General features: G+C 38.4%; 1 protein-coding gene across 1 annotated transcript in view; it reads right to left on the bottom strand.

The window, feature by feature from the left end:
* Positions 1 to 2,766: 2,766 nt before the first annotated feature.
* Positions 2,767 to 17,717, bottom strand: part of LOC109990358 (voltage-dependent calcium channel subunit alpha-2/delta-2) — a 36,989-nt gene continuing 22,038 nt past the window's right edge. Inside the window, exons 14-38 of the mRNA XM_020642465.2 lie at positions 16,357 to 16,406; positions 16,081 to 16,170; positions 15,897 to 15,962; positions 15,424 to 15,498; positions 15,256 to 15,330; positions 14,998 to 15,069; positions 14,718 to 14,789; positions 13,651 to 13,712; positions 13,470 to 13,546; positions 13,310 to 13,370; positions 13,131 to 13,228; positions 12,949 to 13,039; positions 12,411 to 12,473; positions 12,165 to 12,268; positions 11,532 to 11,630; positions 11,309 to 11,400; positions 11,166 to 11,213; positions 10,821 to 10,892; positions 9,913 to 10,065; positions 9,766 to 9,818; positions 9,466 to 9,521; positions 9,023 to 9,146; positions 8,795 to 8,904; positions 8,608 to 8,690; positions 2,767 to 7,623 (exon numbers count right to left, since the gene is read on the bottom strand). Coding sequence (XP_020498121.1) covers positions 7,528 to 7,623; positions 8,608 to 8,690; positions 8,795 to 8,904; positions 9,023 to 9,146; positions 9,466 to 9,521; positions 9,766 to 9,818; positions 9,913 to 10,065; positions 10,821 to 10,892; positions 11,166 to 11,213; positions 11,309 to 11,400; positions 11,532 to 11,630; positions 12,165 to 12,268; positions 12,411 to 12,473; positions 12,949 to 13,039; positions 13,131 to 13,228; positions 13,310 to 13,370; positions 13,470 to 13,546; positions 13,651 to 13,712; positions 14,718 to 14,789; positions 14,998 to 15,069; positions 15,256 to 15,330; positions 15,424 to 15,498; positions 15,897 to 15,962; positions 16,081 to 16,170; positions 16,357 to 16,406 — 2,042 coding nt within the window. The 3' untranslated portion in view covers positions 2,767 to 7,527. The remainder of the gene's footprint in view (positions 7,624 to 8,607; positions 8,691 to 8,794; positions 8,905 to 9,022; positions 9,147 to 9,465; positions 9,522 to 9,765; positions 9,819 to 9,912; positions 10,066 to 10,820; positions 10,893 to 11,165; positions 11,214 to 11,308; positions 11,401 to 11,531; positions 11,631 to 12,164; positions 12,269 to 12,410; positions 12,474 to 12,948; positions 13,040 to 13,130; positions 13,229 to 13,309; positions 13,371 to 13,469; positions 13,547 to 13,650; positions 13,713 to 14,717; positions 14,790 to 14,997; positions 15,070 to 15,255; positions 15,331 to 15,423; positions 15,499 to 15,896; positions 15,963 to 16,080; positions 16,171 to 16,356; positions 16,407 to 17,717) is intronic.

The following is a 17,717-nucleotide window of genomic DNA, read 5'->3' as shown; positions in this document are numbered from 1 at the left end:
ATGTAACAGGCCTATCCCTTAAATATACCAATATGCACCTAAAAGATAGAGAGCCTACTCTAGTTGCTGCTGAGTCCTGAGCTGTTACAAAGCTTTTCTGGAAAACACATAATTAAACCAGCGACTGCAGATGGAATTATGATAATTAATATGGAGGTGGTGAGTCTTTGTAAAGAGTATCATTAATATAAAAGCTCTAAGACTGACTAACAGTGGCCTTTGGGGAGAAACCCTGATATTCATATGCCAGATGATATTGTTTATGTTAAATTAAACTATAATTTATCCTAAACACACAATTCATTATCAGAGTCAAACTGTTTATATAGCATGTACACAAATAAGCAGAGAGTGTGGCCGAACCAGAAACTGATGATATAACTAACTTGGCAATTGCAGAGGTACACAGAAACACAAAGCCACAAGTATGTAGTGCTTGCAAAAGCATAGGCCACACTGGCTAAGATTCAACGCAGAAGTATTAACCAAGCTTTAGCTTCATCCGTCACCGTCCTCTGCTGTCTCTAGCCTCAGCCATGTATCAAGCTTTACAGATACCGGCTAGCTGGCATCTTTTTATAACTGAAGGCTTCTGTGTGAACTAGTGCCTTAAAGCCGTGCACAATTCTTGTGAGATGACCTCGGCCAGCTGCCAAAGTTACATAGTGCAGTAAACGGGCATCAGGCCGAGCTGTAGGCATGGGAGAGATGCCATTCTCCCTGTTGAAAGTTATTGTGCTATTAAATCAACCTTTGAAACTATTTTACTACTACTTTAAGGTGGAAAGGTTACATATTGTTGCTTTAATCAGGAATACATGTATAGACACTGTTTTTGCATGTGGAGATTAATATGAAGTTCCACAAATCCTGTGGGGGTAGAGTGACCTTCCATTGTTATACTATGTACTTCCTCTTTGGCGAGCAATTTCGTTGACGTTGTGTCGAATGACAGCTGCCTTTCTCCCCTCTCTAATCTTACTGCACCTGTCTGCTCCTGAATCTGTGGCACCAGACAAGCCTTTAAACCAGACTTATTGTAAGAGAGATCTTTCATACAATGTTTACCAGAGGCAGACAGGTATTTTAGTATTTGTATTGTGCAGATTGGAACTTTGGTCTTTTCTTCTATGCACAAATAATCATATCAGTGTTTAATGACGATTTCCTTAATAAAGAGATTTGCATCATCTTTCAGTCCTCTTACACTAATTAGCCCTTTTGTCATAAATAGTACATCATTAATTATTCCCTAAAGCGTTCAAATCCTCCAGTACATTAGCTGTTTTTAGTGTTGAGATTTTCTTTAAATAATTCTGAAAATTAAAAGTTGCTCACTCTTGAAATAAAACATGTTTCCTCAATCTTAAACATAAACATCAATTTCTCTTTATAAGCTGCTCTGCTGTACACTAAACCAGGCAGTTACAAACACCTGATGCTACCACAGATTTTGGAATAAAAAGTGTTTTACCTAAAAGGGAGTCAAGTTCTGCTGCAGACCTGCGTCCGCCCACGTCTGCTGAAAGCTTCATGTGTTCAGATTCTGTGCTGCTCAGTTTGTGAGTACAGCCTCTGAGGGTCTGCTGCTTATACCATAACATGTGGGATTAAAATGTCAAAAAAGGTTCAACCTGCTTGCCAAACACCGATAGTCTGATTTCATGTCTATATCAGACCATGTATTTCTCTTTAAGCCTCGTAACAAGGCACTCTGCCTGAACTATCTCTTAAAAGAAGGTATCTCTTATCCAAACAAGATTACTGAGAGCAGCTGACCAGTAGTACTTTTGGTGTATCAGAGCAGCCAAAACATCCCAAAGCCTCATCCTGAGCTTTTGGTGCCAGTGGACGTGGCCAGTAACCTATCCTGTTTCCCCTTTAGAGCCCAGCTCAGCCTTTGGTATCTTTACTGAGTGACACAATGAGCAAATGCATACGATGAATCATGCAAGCTGTTTCTTTTCTGGTCCTCACCAAGCCACCCTAAATTCACTTTTTAATCCTTGACTGCTGACATTCAAACACAATCTCACTGCAGTAGATAGTTGAAGTATACTGAAGGGACTGTGCCGACTGAGAAACTTACCTTTCGACTTTCAGAAAACCCTTTTCAAAGGTAGCTGTCCTATTGAGGGGACCAGGGGGAAAAAGCCAGATTTGATCTTGGAAAAAAAAACTTGTGTCTTTTGCTATGGCTAAAGGCATTCACCGTATGTAGTTCTACAGCCCTTTGTAGTCTGTTTTATACTGTACATCTGTAATACTCAAAAAAGCAGAGCAACGACATTCTTTCAATACCTTCTGAATTCCCTCAATAAAATCTTTTCACAAACAGGTTTAATAGCTAATCTTTGTCAAGCTTAAGAATCCCAAACACTAACAGATTTTAACTACTTAAATTTTAGAATTGGTCCTTTTCGCAGTTTCATGTCACTCTAATGTGTTGAAGTTAAAGGTATTTCATTTTGTTAGTTAGTTAAGGAAAACAATATAATGGATCCATCTTGATTGGAAACCAGCAATGGGCATATTTGTGGCATTGGGGTTGCATCAGGACCTCCCGTTGTACCCAAATGGCAATAAATTGAGTCCCATTGGAAATAATACATACCCTGGGACTGAGCCCCCTAGTGGACTACTGATGTGTAGCACTGAAATAGCAGAGATTTGAACCAGAAAGGGTATGCTTCAGTTTGTCCAATTGGGTGAAAAGGGGCCCAATGGTTAAGTTAGAAACAGTGAAGAACAATAATGATTCAATACTGAAGTGAAAAATATTGATAGCATTTAATCACCAAAGATATAAACATCTAGATATCCATTTGTAATGTGACTGACAAAATCTTTACAAAGTTAGCCTTCATGGTCTGCTGACTGCATCACATCGTCTGTACAAAAATGAGGTGGCATTGGAGACTGGCACAAAGAGAGGAAACTGTAAACGACGTCAGCAAAATGAAAAGCAAAGTTACATCAAAAACATTCACATTCTTCTCTTTTCATACTTAGTAAATGAAAGAACATGGACATACAGCATTTAGGTTTTTTTTCCCTCTGAACATATTCTTGTAAACTGCTCAGTGCACGAACGCAAGCTTCAAACACATTCAGCTCCTTTCTGTTCAATACATACATGAGCCACAATACCCAAATAAATAACAATTAATAAAATAATACATAATAAAATGAAATAAGCATTATATAAATCTGTTAAATAAACAAAGATGATTGATAAAGGAGTGTCCCCACACATGCCACTGCCTTGTATATGTTGTTACAGTCTTTAAATGCATAAATCTATTCCAGCATTTCAATGTCACTTTTTTTTTTTGCCTAAATAAATAACAGAAGTTTAATCAGGCAGTTTGTTGCTCTTACTTCTAAACTCATCTGTGCTTTTACTTGCTGCAAAAGACCTAAAATGCAAACACTGACATATAATAGGCTTCACTGAAGTCAAAATTTCAGTTTTTTCTGTTTACACACAAGTGCTCCAAGGCCTTGGCTGCAATACTCAGATCTTTCCATAGAGGGCGCCTTCACTTCTCGCCACAGCAGTGGAGAGTTGAATGTGGCCAGGAATGTAAAATATCCAACAAACTATGTACACAAATCTGTAAATTCTTTCAAAATATCATGCAAATAAATACCAGTAATTTAAACAGAACAACAACACTGACCTCAAAAGTAGTAATATATTGTCAGCTATAAAGAGTGTCACAAAATGTCTCTCCTACAATGTTCAACAGTGTTGTTTGAATAATGCAACACAACCTGAAGGTAAAACTTCAGGTCTCAGAGCTTGTTTTTGTCTGTTTTTTTTTTTTAAAGCTTTGTTTTTGCTGAGGTCTCCAAACAGTGTTGAGATTTAAATCTGCTTCTCTGTGTTCCCAGCATGCTTGGGGACAGCAGAGATGCACAACAGTAAGTTAACTGTACATAAACATTCTCTCGTTTCAGTCAGTCCTAATGGAAAAGTACACATTTCCAACAAGCTTCAAATACAGGATATACAGTGTTTGGATGGGATGAAGAAAAGAATCTGAAAGTGGAAAGATTATGTGCTTTGATTCAAGGTTGAAACACAGTGTAGAGATAAACAACGCATAGCAGACCAGCAGAACTCAATGCCGTGTCACACATCTGTCCATGAGAAGGCAGGACTGGAGGCCAGCTGTTTAACACACCACTGTTGTGGTCATTAACAGCTGTGCTGTTCTCCTTTAAAATGTTCATAAGTCCATGAAGAGCTTCCTTTCTTTGTTCCCTGACTGAGAAGTCCATTTAGAGTCAAACTCTTTTCATTCAAGCATGTCTTTCACATGGCCCGCAGGATGAACGTCCACTCATCTAACATCCAAATGTTCCTGCTTTCAAAAAGAAAAGTGCACCAAGGCACTGCAGGGTGGAACAGCGGGCAGACTGAGAGAAACAACATTTTACAGATATTTTGTCAAAAAAAGCTAAATATCCCAGTTAACTCTGATCAGATCAAATGGTAACATAAAAAGACAACGGCTGATGAATCACTGTGGGAAAATGTTTTCTGGATTTCATCAAGCAGACCTCCTGACAAATACTGCTTATGTGTTCACATCACTGTAAATGATCCGTTGTAAAATTGTTTGGTATGAGTTGTGATGCAAAAAAAATGAAATGAATATGATTAAGTAAGTCATTTCATGTCTTAACACTGCTCAAAACAAAATCCATATTTTAAAGCTTTTGGATTTAACTCTAGGAAACGGTGAGGTGAATCTCCAGCTATTTTCTTTACGTTGTTGTGCATCATTTTTGGAGATAATTAAACCTTAATGCCTGTTTTAACAACACATCACAAAGATTTAAGAGTTGTAACCATGAAAGAAATGTAAATCTGAGTGAAAACAAACATTTTCAATTCCAGTAGTAATGATCTTAATGCAGAACAGAATAGACATTTGCTCTGACTGGATTGCTACGTATTGTACTGTCATCATTATTTTAAATGTTCAGCTATCACTTTAACATCGAGGTTCACAAGATAACATAAAATTATTCTTCCACAGCGATTCATCACTTGCAGTGAGACTTCCATTAAATCTCAAGAGTCTGAAAGCATCACATACTCATAATATGACACTTAAAGCAGTTTAGAGACTACATTCCCCATACAGAAGCATACAGAAGTGCATAAATTCAAGCTAGACAAATAATGGAGATACAAAATACAAAATAAAAGAGCTTCCCCGAATCCAACAACTGCCAGTTATACTGACATCTAGCATATTATGTGCTATAATAGATATAGATCATTACGTAAATGTTATAATAAATCTATGGTCATGATCATTTGTGCTAGAATACAGTTTCCAATTATCACAGCACTACATCACTAAACCATGCAGTGGTTTGGCAGATTAATACTGTATCTTTCAAACTAAATCAGTGTAAACGTTTGATCATTTTGGTCAGTTTGAGATGTGTTTTACATCCTATACCCATCAACCGGAAGCACTTCAAGATCACACTGAGAATCTGTGGAAGCATTTCGACAAATCAAACTGCGACTTTTACAATCCTGTTAGGTATGAAACAACACTAATGTTTCACCAATGATATGTTATGAAAAGTCACACAATCTTGCCTTGCTGTACGTCTAACACTGACGTTTCTTATCATACCTACTCTTGAAAACTGTCATCTTATAATAAGTCAAAGTGCTCTAAGAAAATATTTTGGGGTAAACTGCTTTTTATCGAAATGATAGTTAGGTTTCAAGATTTAAGAGGCAGGGCGTACTTGCAGAGGGAAGTCATTCTTGGTCGTTGTTTCATATATGATACGATTTTAAGTACACAAACTGTCTTGGCAAAGGTTTAGAGGTGGATTCAAAGACACTGAAGTGAATGTAAGGTCAAGGCTCGGATCTACTGTCATGTTAAACAAAAAAAAACTGCTGAAGTTGCAGGAACTCCTCTGTGTGCAGAGACATTTACGAAAACCAGGCATGCAAATTAGAAACTGGTGCAGATCATTCATTTTGAATTTCACAAAGTTTACAAAAGCAGAAGTTTTCAGGAGCAGCCGAGCAATCAAGAGGATTGAACTGTGAAGTTCAACCTGCAGCAGATTCTATTAAAAGAAACTGTCATGCAGTTAGCTTAATGTGTGTTGTACACAATGTAGATCTTCTAGCTGCGTCAATGATATGGATGGCTAATCTAAGCTGTAAAATGTAAACTTTAATTCCACATATAGAGTAAACTACTGAGGTTGGTTTAATCCCAGGGTGATAATAAAAGATCTAAAACTCAGAACAAAGTCTCTTCAAATCATGTTTTTTTTTTTTTTTTTTTTTTTACTAATCATCAAGTGGTATCAATGAAACAACAAATGATAGCATTATGCAAAATGTAAAAATTGTATTGATTTTTTTTTACAATAATTTCTTCTCAAGTTTGTTTCTAAAGAAGGAGTGTTTTAGTGAGTAACTGATTGTTAACAGAAACTTTGTTTACAAGAAAACAAAACAGCACCTTTAAAACCTCTACTCCTATATTCTGTGGAGGGAAATATTATTAATATGTTTTTTTTTTTTTAAAGATTTATTTTGGGCTTTTTGTGCCTTTAATGCAGAGAGAGGACAGTGGATAGAGTCGGAGAGAGAGTGGGGAATGACATGTGGAAAGGGGCCACGGGTGGAAGCGAACCTGGGTCTACTGCTTGAGATGAGAGTCTCAACACATGGGACGCGCGCCCTAACCGTTGCACCACCAGCGCGCCCAATATTATTAATATGTTTAATTGAATATATGACAAGTGTAGCTTTTTTCACTTTCATAGTAAAGATTTAGTAAAATAATAGATTATGGTATCAAACAGCAGGACAAGTGAAAATTGAGGAGTTACAACATTATTCTGATGATCTAATGCATTGTGATAAGTCCAGCCTACTGTCAAATGAAAACTTTCTTACAGGAGCTTTAAGTTAAATTTGAATACTTGCTTGTTAGGTTGTATTGCTGCATTTTTGTATAGAAACTTTATATCAATTAAAGATCTCGATACTTCCGTCCACCATGTTCACCAAAAAGTAAAATTAACTTGAGTTTTTAGATCTTTTACAATTTCACCCCCAACACGCTAACCTCAAATTTGAACTGGCTTTGCCTCAGCTGGGTTATTACTCATTGGTCCATTAAAAGTACATTTCAGCTGCCTCCCTGACTTTTAAGATTGTTCTCCTGGCTGAGCCTGTGTGCTTAAATCTGAAGCATGCTTGTCCTAGTTAAACTGGCATGCACACTAAACACATTCTCCGTATTCTGTCCTCAAGCCCTGACACACCAACGAATGCATGTGCAATAAGGCAAAAAACACTGAGAGCTGATCCACTTTTTCTTTTCAGCACAAATGCGTTTCAGGGCTGTCTGCAGATCAAAAGAAGATTTAAACAGTAGCTGTTTGGCATGACCTTCAGTAGATCCGAGCCTGAACCAAAAGAGATGAAAGATGTCAGTTGGAGTGTATGTTCAGTATGTGTCAGAGATGAAAAAGAGGCAGAATAAGCTGAATTAAGAGAAGGACTCCTATGGAGGACTGCAGAGCATGACCCCGTCCACACTCTGACGTGTTTTCCTGCAACAAGAATTGACAATAAGGATTTTTTTTCAGAGAAGAACATACACATTGTAATCTTGTAACCTTGTATGCTTCATACATGGAATTTGTACCTAACACAGAGTTTATGTTTCACAGCCAACAATAACACATTGTAGAGACATCCAAAAGCACATACGAATTTCATTTGAGTCACCACAAACACCAAGAGGATTTTTCATAAGCTGTTATACCATCTGTCAAACTATTTTTACATAGTAAAAGACCAAGTGGAAAATAAATCAACACTGGAAGATGTGTGGCTTACATGTGTCGCTGAGGGCCCACATAAGCCACACATAGTTCATGCAGTTAAGTGACATATTTTATAAACCTTTACAACATTCCAGTTGAAAGTTGACATGCTCGACTCCAGTACCTTTGAAAACTATCTACCTTGATAGGGAGTTAGTTAACTTCTGTAATAATCGCAGTTGCTAAGTAAGCTAGTTGGCTATCTTGAAAAAATTGCCATCCAAACATATTTATAGCCATTTATGTAAAACTGAACAATGCAAGCCACCAATATATGATTTTTTTTGAATAAATGTCGCAAACACTCACTCTTAATCCACTGAACATTTCTACCCAGGCAAACTTGGGTTAGTTTAGCTTGTTTAGTGAATGCCAATGTTAAAGATGACATGGGATTAGCTAGCTAGCCTACCAACCAAATTAGCAAGGTGGTGCCTAACATGTAAAATGTTAAAGAGACTTGAGAGTGGACAGAGCTAGGGCATGGAGAGAATGTGCAAAAAATGCTAACAAGTGTGTAATATTGAGTTAGCTCTCATCGTTCCCCAATGATAAACATGCACATAACATACGCATTAAATGTTTTTTATTATTGTATCTGTGAGATAAGAATTTATCTATAAAATGTAGTTATCTGCTTAAAAGTGTTTTCCAACCTTATATTTCTCATTTGACACTAAAGAATTGAATATACTTATGTGTACTTACTAAGGCACTGTAGTCAAAGCAGGAAGTGGGGCCTTTACGATACCGTGCGTTGCTTAGTACTTCGCATGGATTCTCCTCCTGAACTGTTATTATTTAGTTAAGGTAAAAGTGACCTTACCTGCCACGATTGATATTTTCACTTTCAGCACCAACAAAGCCCCACAATTTGTGAGCATGAAAAGGATACACTCTGTCTTGACCTGTGTTAGTCTCTCGATCTCACACGAGCTGCAGGGGAGCGTCTCAGCGACCACAAACAGCAGGTTTGTGTTTTCTATCCGCTTGGCGTGAAACAGCCTGTGGGAGACAGTGATGGATGTTAGACTAACTTCATAGGCTACAGTGTGTACAGTCCAGGTATGACTGCACAAACACACTGCAAACACATTCTGCTGATTCGCCCCTAAAAACACACCGTGAGCAGTTTCCACAGTCCTGCAGCACGTTGTAGGAGTTTGTGGTGTTTGTAAAGTAAAACTGGCTTTGGATGGTCACACAGCTGCTTTCCTTTGTTTCAAAACCTTCCACCAGGACATCATCTACAAAACAAACACAACACTTAATATAAAACCCAATTCAGGCTCATTTTGTTTGAGTTAAATGAGACTTCATGTATTTAAAAAATTCCTGTATTTTATAGATAAATCCATCTTCAAAACAACACATTTAATTAATAGTCAGAACAAAGTTTTAGCCAAAAGAAAAATAACTAAATGCAAAGGAGCCACTTGTGAGGTTATTGTAGAAGTAACTTTTTTCATCTCTTTGTATCACTTTTATCACTAAATTCTTGAATCTTTTTAATTATGTAACTATCTATGCGTGCATAAAGGATAGTGTTAAGATTCACAAATCCACCTTGGTAGAGCCAGCTGTTGTAGGCCAGTCCATACAGTAGCTGCTGGGTCACAGACCTGTAAGAGAGTTCATATTACACTTTGTTAAAGCCCAGAGGTCATTCTGTACCCATCAACATATAACAGTTAACACAGCGACTATAACACTGAGCTTAAAATAACCAAGCGTAAACTCGGCAGCTTTCCAGCAAGAAAGAAAAGAGAATCCTTCCTGGTTTCATGTGCCAAAGTTTATTCACAGCTAAGATAGTTTTGACGCCTCACATGCTGCTGGTGTCATTTGCAGGGAACAGGGTCTCACCATGCCACTGACGACGTCCACCAGGCCATACTGAGCATGTCAGCGATGGACGGCTGCAGAAACAGACAGAAGTTACACGTGAGAGATTATCATCATATCCAGGTGATACAATGTCCTACAATCCAGCTTCTGCAGGTAGCCTCTCACCACAAAGATGCCCCTGTGTGCTGCACCGGTGTGGCTGCTGGTTATTGGCTCACACGCAGACTGGAAGTGGAAAGACTGACGCCTGTTGAAGATTGAGTTGTTGTAGAGTGCGTGCATCAGGTAAGGGTCCACATCACCAAAGAAGAGACCAATCTGTTGTAGATGAAATAAAGGGAAGACAGTAAGACAGACAATAACAGAAAGAAAGTGGATCAGGTCTACAGCGCCACACAGTGGTTCAACATGAACTAACTTAAAGTTTATTATTTGTTTCTTTTATCTGTATTTAGTTCTGTTTCATTAATTTACACTGAATTCAAGGGACTTAAAATAATAAGTGATTCTTGACCAGAAACTTATTTTAAAACCAGAAAACACTGGTTAAAGGCTTAATATGCAATTTTTTGATCCAGCAGATGTCGCCCTTGAGCACCAGCATGAATCCAAAACAACTCGCGCTGCATTGTTGTGTTAGCATGCTAATGCTAGCGATCTTTATTATGCTCGTATCTTCACACTGCATGTAAATTTACCCGAAATGAGCGTGATCTAGAAACACAGTTAAGCAGTGAGTACAGTATGTTATTCTTCTTTTCTCTAGTCCCTCAATTAAACAACTTTTATACGTGAGGGGATGAGCCGGCCGTCTCGGCGATGTAAACAAACTGAAGCTACGGCTAGGAAAAGCTCGGAAAACATCACAAACAGTCATGACTCACAGTTATTTTCAGAGGATATACTTAATTTCTATTACATTTAAGTGTGAAAAGTCACAAGCCTTTAAACATTGGTATCAAAAACACTATTAACAACAGGTAAACAATAAAAACAAATTATACAATACCTCCTACAGGTAAACAGTATCTGCTTTAATTTATCAGAAGGCAGTTCAGCACACAAAGACGTACCTTTTTCCAGTGATCTCTCTGATTGGACATAACCAGGAACCCACCGTCATCAATTAGATAACAGAGGAGGTCCTACAAACATACAAAAATGGGTTGCTTAAACACCATGCCTTCCAATCTTTTCACCAATCAGAGCATATTTTACCACATCATACTTCATACGAGGCACCAGCTGAGTTTACAGCCTGTAAAACTCTCTTATTCATCACTCTGGGGGTTAAATTGCAGACAAGCAGCTCTGTTTATCTATCAGATTAATTTAATAATCACATTAGTACCAATAGCACATTTAACATCTGAAGATTATGGTCACAGAAGTGAGAAGGAAATACAAAACATCCTTACATCAGTGTTCACCTCACAGTCCATCTCACAGCTTCTGGACGGTCCACACTGTTAAGCAGCATGAGAGATTCAATATTTTTGTTACTGTTGTTGGAGTAAATGAGATCCCATCAAGTCATTAGTGACTATTAGTGATACTGTACCTTGTGTGAGCCCTGTCGACTGTCCGACACGTTGCTGGCCAGGATCTTAAACTTGTCCACCCACGCCTCCAAGTCCAACTTCACTCCCACCACTGAGTGAGGACAACCACATGGTCAGAAAACAGAGAGGAAAAATAGAGCAGGAAACATTATTAAGGGGAAAAATACAGAGGTTACTCAATAGCCAAGAATCATGAATCATTTAACCTTTTATTTTTTTTACCTGAAGGTTTGAGCAGTTTTCCTCCTAAATTAACCTCAACAGCTGAAGTGACCAGAATTCCAACAGTTCCATTTTCTGCACCAACCGGGTCATCCATTGCTGGTCACAACAACACAAGTTTAAAACATTGATGGGGGGGTCACAGTCTGATGTCTGATGCATTAATGCTCAATTAAGAATTTTAAATTTAAGATGAATTGACATTATCCACAGTCTTTCCAGTTGTGAATATAAAATGACTTTATTGACAAAAAATAAAAAATCTTAACTCAAGGTCAACTTATGAGCTTTGGACCATATTTCAATGCCTCAAGGCCCAGGTGTCATCACGCCATCAATGTACGGACCATTGATTTACAGGTCGCCTTATATATAATTCTTGATTCAAAGACTGTCCACAAACACATCATGTTAAGACACCTGCTGAAAACTGAGATGTTTCCACATAATGATTCCAACAATGAGCTTAACTCTCTCTCACACACACACACACACACACACACACACACACACACACACACACACACACACACACACACACACACACACACACACACACACACACACACACACAGCCATCAGATCCATTATTAATGTAAAATGTTAGACTTTCATTCTTGCACTGTCTCTCACATGATCTGGATGGAGCTCTGAACATGTAGCCTTTGTTGTCGAGGCTCCGTCTGTAATAGTTTGAATTGAAAGGTTCAGGATCCTCGTCCCATATTTCAGCAGCTCTGTACAAACACAACACAAATGATTAAATGTTATCCGAAAAAATAAACAGTTTAGGGACAGAATTAACCTAAAACTAAAAGTTAATTGGATATGTTACTTTGTGTAACTAAAGTAATTTCTCTTACTATCAAATTTACTTACATATTGGGAAATACTCGTGTTATTCCTCCATCAGTGGAAGCAAACACAGCCAGGAAGCCGTACCTGTAACAATTATATTTGATTTAGTTTGTTTGAAGCTCTGATATCATTAAAACAGATGGCTTTACATTTGCACTGAACAGTGTTAAAGCCCAAGTAAGGAGTTTTTAACGGATTATGAAACAGATTGAAATGAATAGTGATGCCTCCTTTTGACCTACAAAACCAAACAAGACCATCAGCGATCAGATTGACTATTTCTATAAAGCTCTTATTAAAGCCTGAAACCACTAGCATAGGATGAGTGTCAGATGAGACAGTTTACAGTATGCTAAAGAAACAGCCTTTCTTTTTAACATTATAAAAAGCTACCATGAGGGAAATATTTGACCGTTAAAAGAGAGCAGGATGAGATTTTTTGGTTTTACAATTCAAGACAATACCAGCAAAGAAATTAGGGATAACACTGTGGCCCCAAAATCAACACAATCACCAAAAGGTGCTCACAGGAGTTTATAGCAACAACAAGTTGACTCACGAGTTCAAGTCCTTGTTCTTCCAAACCCGAGAGGCCAGCTGCCCAATGATCCGAGAATCCAAAATGAGGTTGTGGATGAGGCCTTGGTCACCTGACACACAACACATGGGGTATGTTATCTCATCTGTGTGTCTGCAGCAGTGGCAGATGTGTAAAGTTCTGTATGCTGTAAAGATGCTCACACTCATCAGATTCTGGAGAAATGTCCAGCATGAGCGAGAGGAAGTTCTGCAAAAACTGGGTGTTGTTATCCGAGATCTGCAGGCGTTTGCAGTATTCCCTGGAGAAACAGAGGGCAGGATTAATACAAACAGACGAAAACGGAGTAAAATCAGAAGAAGCAAAAAGAGGTGGTGGTCACCTTGGAGCCAGAAACACATGTCCTGCAGACTCAAAGGAGCTGGGCAGCAGTGACTGCATATCTGTGTCAGAGACAGAGGCTGATGTTAGTATTTGAATCACATATTTGTGTTGTGGTCTGATCAAAGAGAATCTTTAATGCTCTGCCTCTTTGTACTCACACTGGAGCTGCAGCATCACATCGCTCAGGTCTGCCTGGATGAAATATTCATTGTAGGGGGGTAATACCAGACCCAGACTACAGGGGGCAGCATCCAAACAGAAACATGTTAATAAAGATACAAGTGCAGTCTTTTATAGCCCACAGCTGCATGTTTAACTAACAACATAAAAACAGCTCACCTGTAATCTGTACCATTGATCGGAGTCCAGGTATAACCCCTGAACACCTCATCGATGTATTGCTGCAGTTAACAAGAAGTTTGTGACAATTCAGCCAAATAATAAAGGTAACAAGAATTTTAATGACTTGAGTCAACATTTGCGTGATGTGGCTTTTTGGAGGTTTGACTGTGTTTATAACAGAAGTTTAGTTTAGTAGTTTGTCCAATTTACATCATCAAAATGTCTCTCAAAGTTCAGATGTAGTTTTGGGCAATTGCTCAACAAATTGAAGAGTTGCTGCAGCCAAAAGTTTGACAATTCAGAGTAGGATTTTCTACAACTGTCACTTTTTCTGCAAATCAGTTTTGTACATATGCATGGGAAAAGTCTATGTTGAAGATTTTAGTTAAATGTAAACATTATACTCAATTTCTTTAATAACTAATTTGTAAAAAAAAATGCAAAGTGACAGGAACACTGTGCTTCTTACTGTACATGTTATGTTTGTCAGGCTGTATGTTACAGTCATAGTCTGACAAACAAGCATAACAGTAATACAGGATCTGGATTTAAAATCAATACTTTCCAACATGTAGAGCTGTTTTCTGTGCTTAGGACAGCAACTTTGACATAGTGAATATCTCTACAGTGTTTAATAATTTAAGTAAAAATGTTTGGATTTCACTTTTTACTCTCATTTCTACAAAGCCCCCCTGGGGATAACTGAGAAGAAAGGAGATCTGTCTGCGAGGATGGAGACCTGAGAGCAGACAGTTTGTAAATTGAGAGCACAGATTTACATACAACTCTTTCTCCTAAGATTAGATTAGTAGGTTAGATAATACATTTCACGTGTCATGGACCAGGTCTATAGTCTGTTCAATGTCTCAGATACATGTCTCAGATGTCTCAGTACATTTTTAATTGGAACTAAATAAAAAGAAACCGTTTGCCCATTTCTTAAAGTTAAATTTTTTAACTGATAAGATCTTCTTGTTTTAAACACACATGAATGAACTCTAAATGACATCTTCAATCTAGCTGAAAAGGTTTAACATGAAGCTTTCAAGAAAGAGAATACTTGCCTCATCAATTGACTTGATAAGAGTTTTGACCTGCATTTCACCTGGTCTCCCGTCTATCATTTGTCGCCGGATCTGAAGATGAAAACAGTCTTTTTTTAGTCCAGAACACGCTATAAATATATGTTTCATTGGCCTCGTTTACTTGAAAAGATCACCACAAACTGTCTTGAGGCATATCCTGTCTCTTCGGATTGGTAATAATGTTTGACATGAGCTAAGCAACAGCAAGGAAGAGGAGATTCCTGAAACCTAAAAGTCCCATTAGTCACTAAATGCTAACCTCCTCTTTATTGCTGTCCTCCACCTCTGCATCCAGGAAGTCCAGCGTTACAGGCTCAGGGAGGTTCACCAGCTAAGAGGAGTCAAATGAGAAAAATACAATTTCATTCAAATCAAATGTAGAACAGGTACATCAGCATCATAATCATCTCAAACATAATCAGAGTTTGAAAGTCTTACTTTTTTAGTGAACCATATGCCTGTCTCCACTACCTGCATAGTAATGTGTTTTTTTCTGCATATTAAATATATACATCACCCTAGGCTGAAGATTGGGGTGAAGGAGAAGATATCCATTGGGATCAATGGCAAATATGTATCCATTGGCTCCAAGCTGTTAAAAAAGTAGTGATGAGTCAGCCTGTACGCTCCATTACAAGCAAGAAGAATAATATGACTAATAGAGGTGCTAATGTGATGTACATACATTGTATCGGGGTGTTAGTCTCTTTATCTCATCAAGATGCACGTCAACTCCCATGACACCCAATATCAGCTGATTCTGGACAAAGAAAGCAAAAAAAAAAGATGATTTGTTTTGTTGTGGAGCGTTAGAGAGGATAACTGCTGTACGCTGGTGCAGAGAATACGCAGGGGGAGAAACAGCAGCAGGTTAGCTTAGCACCTAAAAGGAACTGCATCTGGCAAAAAGGAATCAAGTAAAACATTTTGATTTTAGACTTCATCTTTTGTACGAATTTACGAATCTTAGGGGCACAAGGTAGCCTAGCGGTTATGTTGCACGCCCCATGTAGAAAGGCTACAGTCCTCGTTGCAGTGGCTGTAGGTTCAATTCTGAACTTGACCCCCTTGCTACACATCATTCCGCTGTGTAAAGCTGTTAAAAAGTGAAAATAACCGGCAACATATTTACAATTTTGATAGCACTATCCATTTTACCTGTGAGTTTCCATCCATGGTGAGATTGAACACAGGCAAAGTCCCAGTTACTACCATGCCAAGACCCTACAGAGTCAAAAGAGAATATCCCCATATAAAATACAAGTGTATGATTCAGTGGTTTTATGTTTTCTGCATTAACTACATTTGATCAAATACAACCAGAAGGGCCATGCAGTCTCACCAAAGCATCCTGATACACGTTGGTCCATTGAACCTGCTTGGCATCACTGCCTGCCAGAACCATGGGGCGTCCCAGCACATCGAGGTACTCCTGACAAAATAAAAAAAGTGACTTTACTGGCAGAAGCTTCAAAACAACCCACAACATAAGGCCATGGGGGTAATGGGTGTGTTACACATGGAGGAAGATATTTCTACAGAGCATATGAGCACCACAAGGAGAATTAGGAACAGCGAACAGGGGATCAGCTGTGTCGGGGGCACTAGACAAACCCACCTGGGTGTTTATCCTTATAGCACAGATGGAACGGATCTCAAAATAGTAACCTGGCAAGCAGCAGAGAAAAAGACAAACAAGAAAACAAACAGAAAAGAGAGGGAGAGGGAGTGTGAGAAAATGCTTTAAACCACATTCTCGCATACGCATGCACGTACGCACACACACACACACACACACACACACACACACACACACACACATCAAACAAACAAGAGTAGAGCTCATAAATATTCCAGATTTTCAGTGTTAGTAGACTGGTGAATCAGTCACTTAACTCCCACAGAAAAGGGGAGCTTAAAGAAGTTCACCTGAGACCTTGTGGAACCTGATGGTCTTATCAGAATCTGCTCCATGGAAAAGTATTTCTGATTATTTCTCAGTGCAATAGGTCTGCAACTTGGGGTTACATTCATAGAAGTTTAACAAGGGAAAAGTAACTTATCCCATGTATTCATTTTTCAGTATTATTACTGCAATAAAATGTCAGAACAAAAGTGTCATTAGATATCTTCTTTTTAAGAACGACATGTAAATCCTGAATATATGTAGTTTAGAGTTTGAAAGGCCAAAAATCATCAACTCCACAATATTAGGAGGCTGGAACCTGCACATTTGTTTAAAAAAAAGTATTTTCTATATTTTATAAATCCCAAAACTTTTACACAAATATATGTATGCATACTAAAACCAAACACCTATAGTGTGATAAGGCACTAAAAAGAAGCAGGCTATAATGTTCAATGGTCAATAAGAACGATTGTGTGATTCATGCATTTCATAAAAATCACATCATTCACAAACACAGGCTGCATGTGTCATCATCAGCTGTGAAGCTCACTCACTCCAGGCGCTATTATATAAAAATATGACTTGATGCGTGTAATCAGATGAACATTTCAGTTTCTTTTTCAACTTATTTGAGACCTTCCTATTCCTGCAACACCTCGTTCTTCAGTTTGAATTGAAAACTTCTTGTCAGAACGATAACAAAAGCTGCAATTCTTGCACACATTTTCTGAGTGGCACTGAGTCACTGCATTGAGTCCTGCTTGAGCTCAAAGCATCCTCGCAAACAAGAAGTCTCCTGGAAAGATCAATGTCAGCTCCCTACAGAGCACAAATCTGATCTCCGAGAGCCAAACTGACCTCTGTTTGAACAAACAGACTTCTGAGCAGCATTGGTCTGCCTACAGAAGGCAGACCCATTAGCAGGGTCAGTGCACTGCACTGTACATTAGGCTCAGTTATTTATTCATTTATCCTCTTGTCTGGGCATCAATGAATAAATAGACAGCAGACAACTGCTTCAAAGTTTGAGCTGAGTGGGTCTGATAAACAGAAATAAAAGATACTGTGCT

The sequence above is a fragment of the Labrus bergylta genome, chromosome 5, assembly GCF_963930695.1.
Source record: "Labrus bergylta chromosome 5, fLabBer1.1, whole genome shotgun sequence".
In the NCBI taxonomy this organism is placed as follows: Eukaryota; Metazoa; Chordata; class Actinopteri; order Labriformes; family Labridae; genus Labrus; species Labrus bergylta.
The sequence above is the reverse complement of the archived record's forward strand: the minus strand, read 5'-3'. Positions and strand labels throughout refer to the sequence as shown.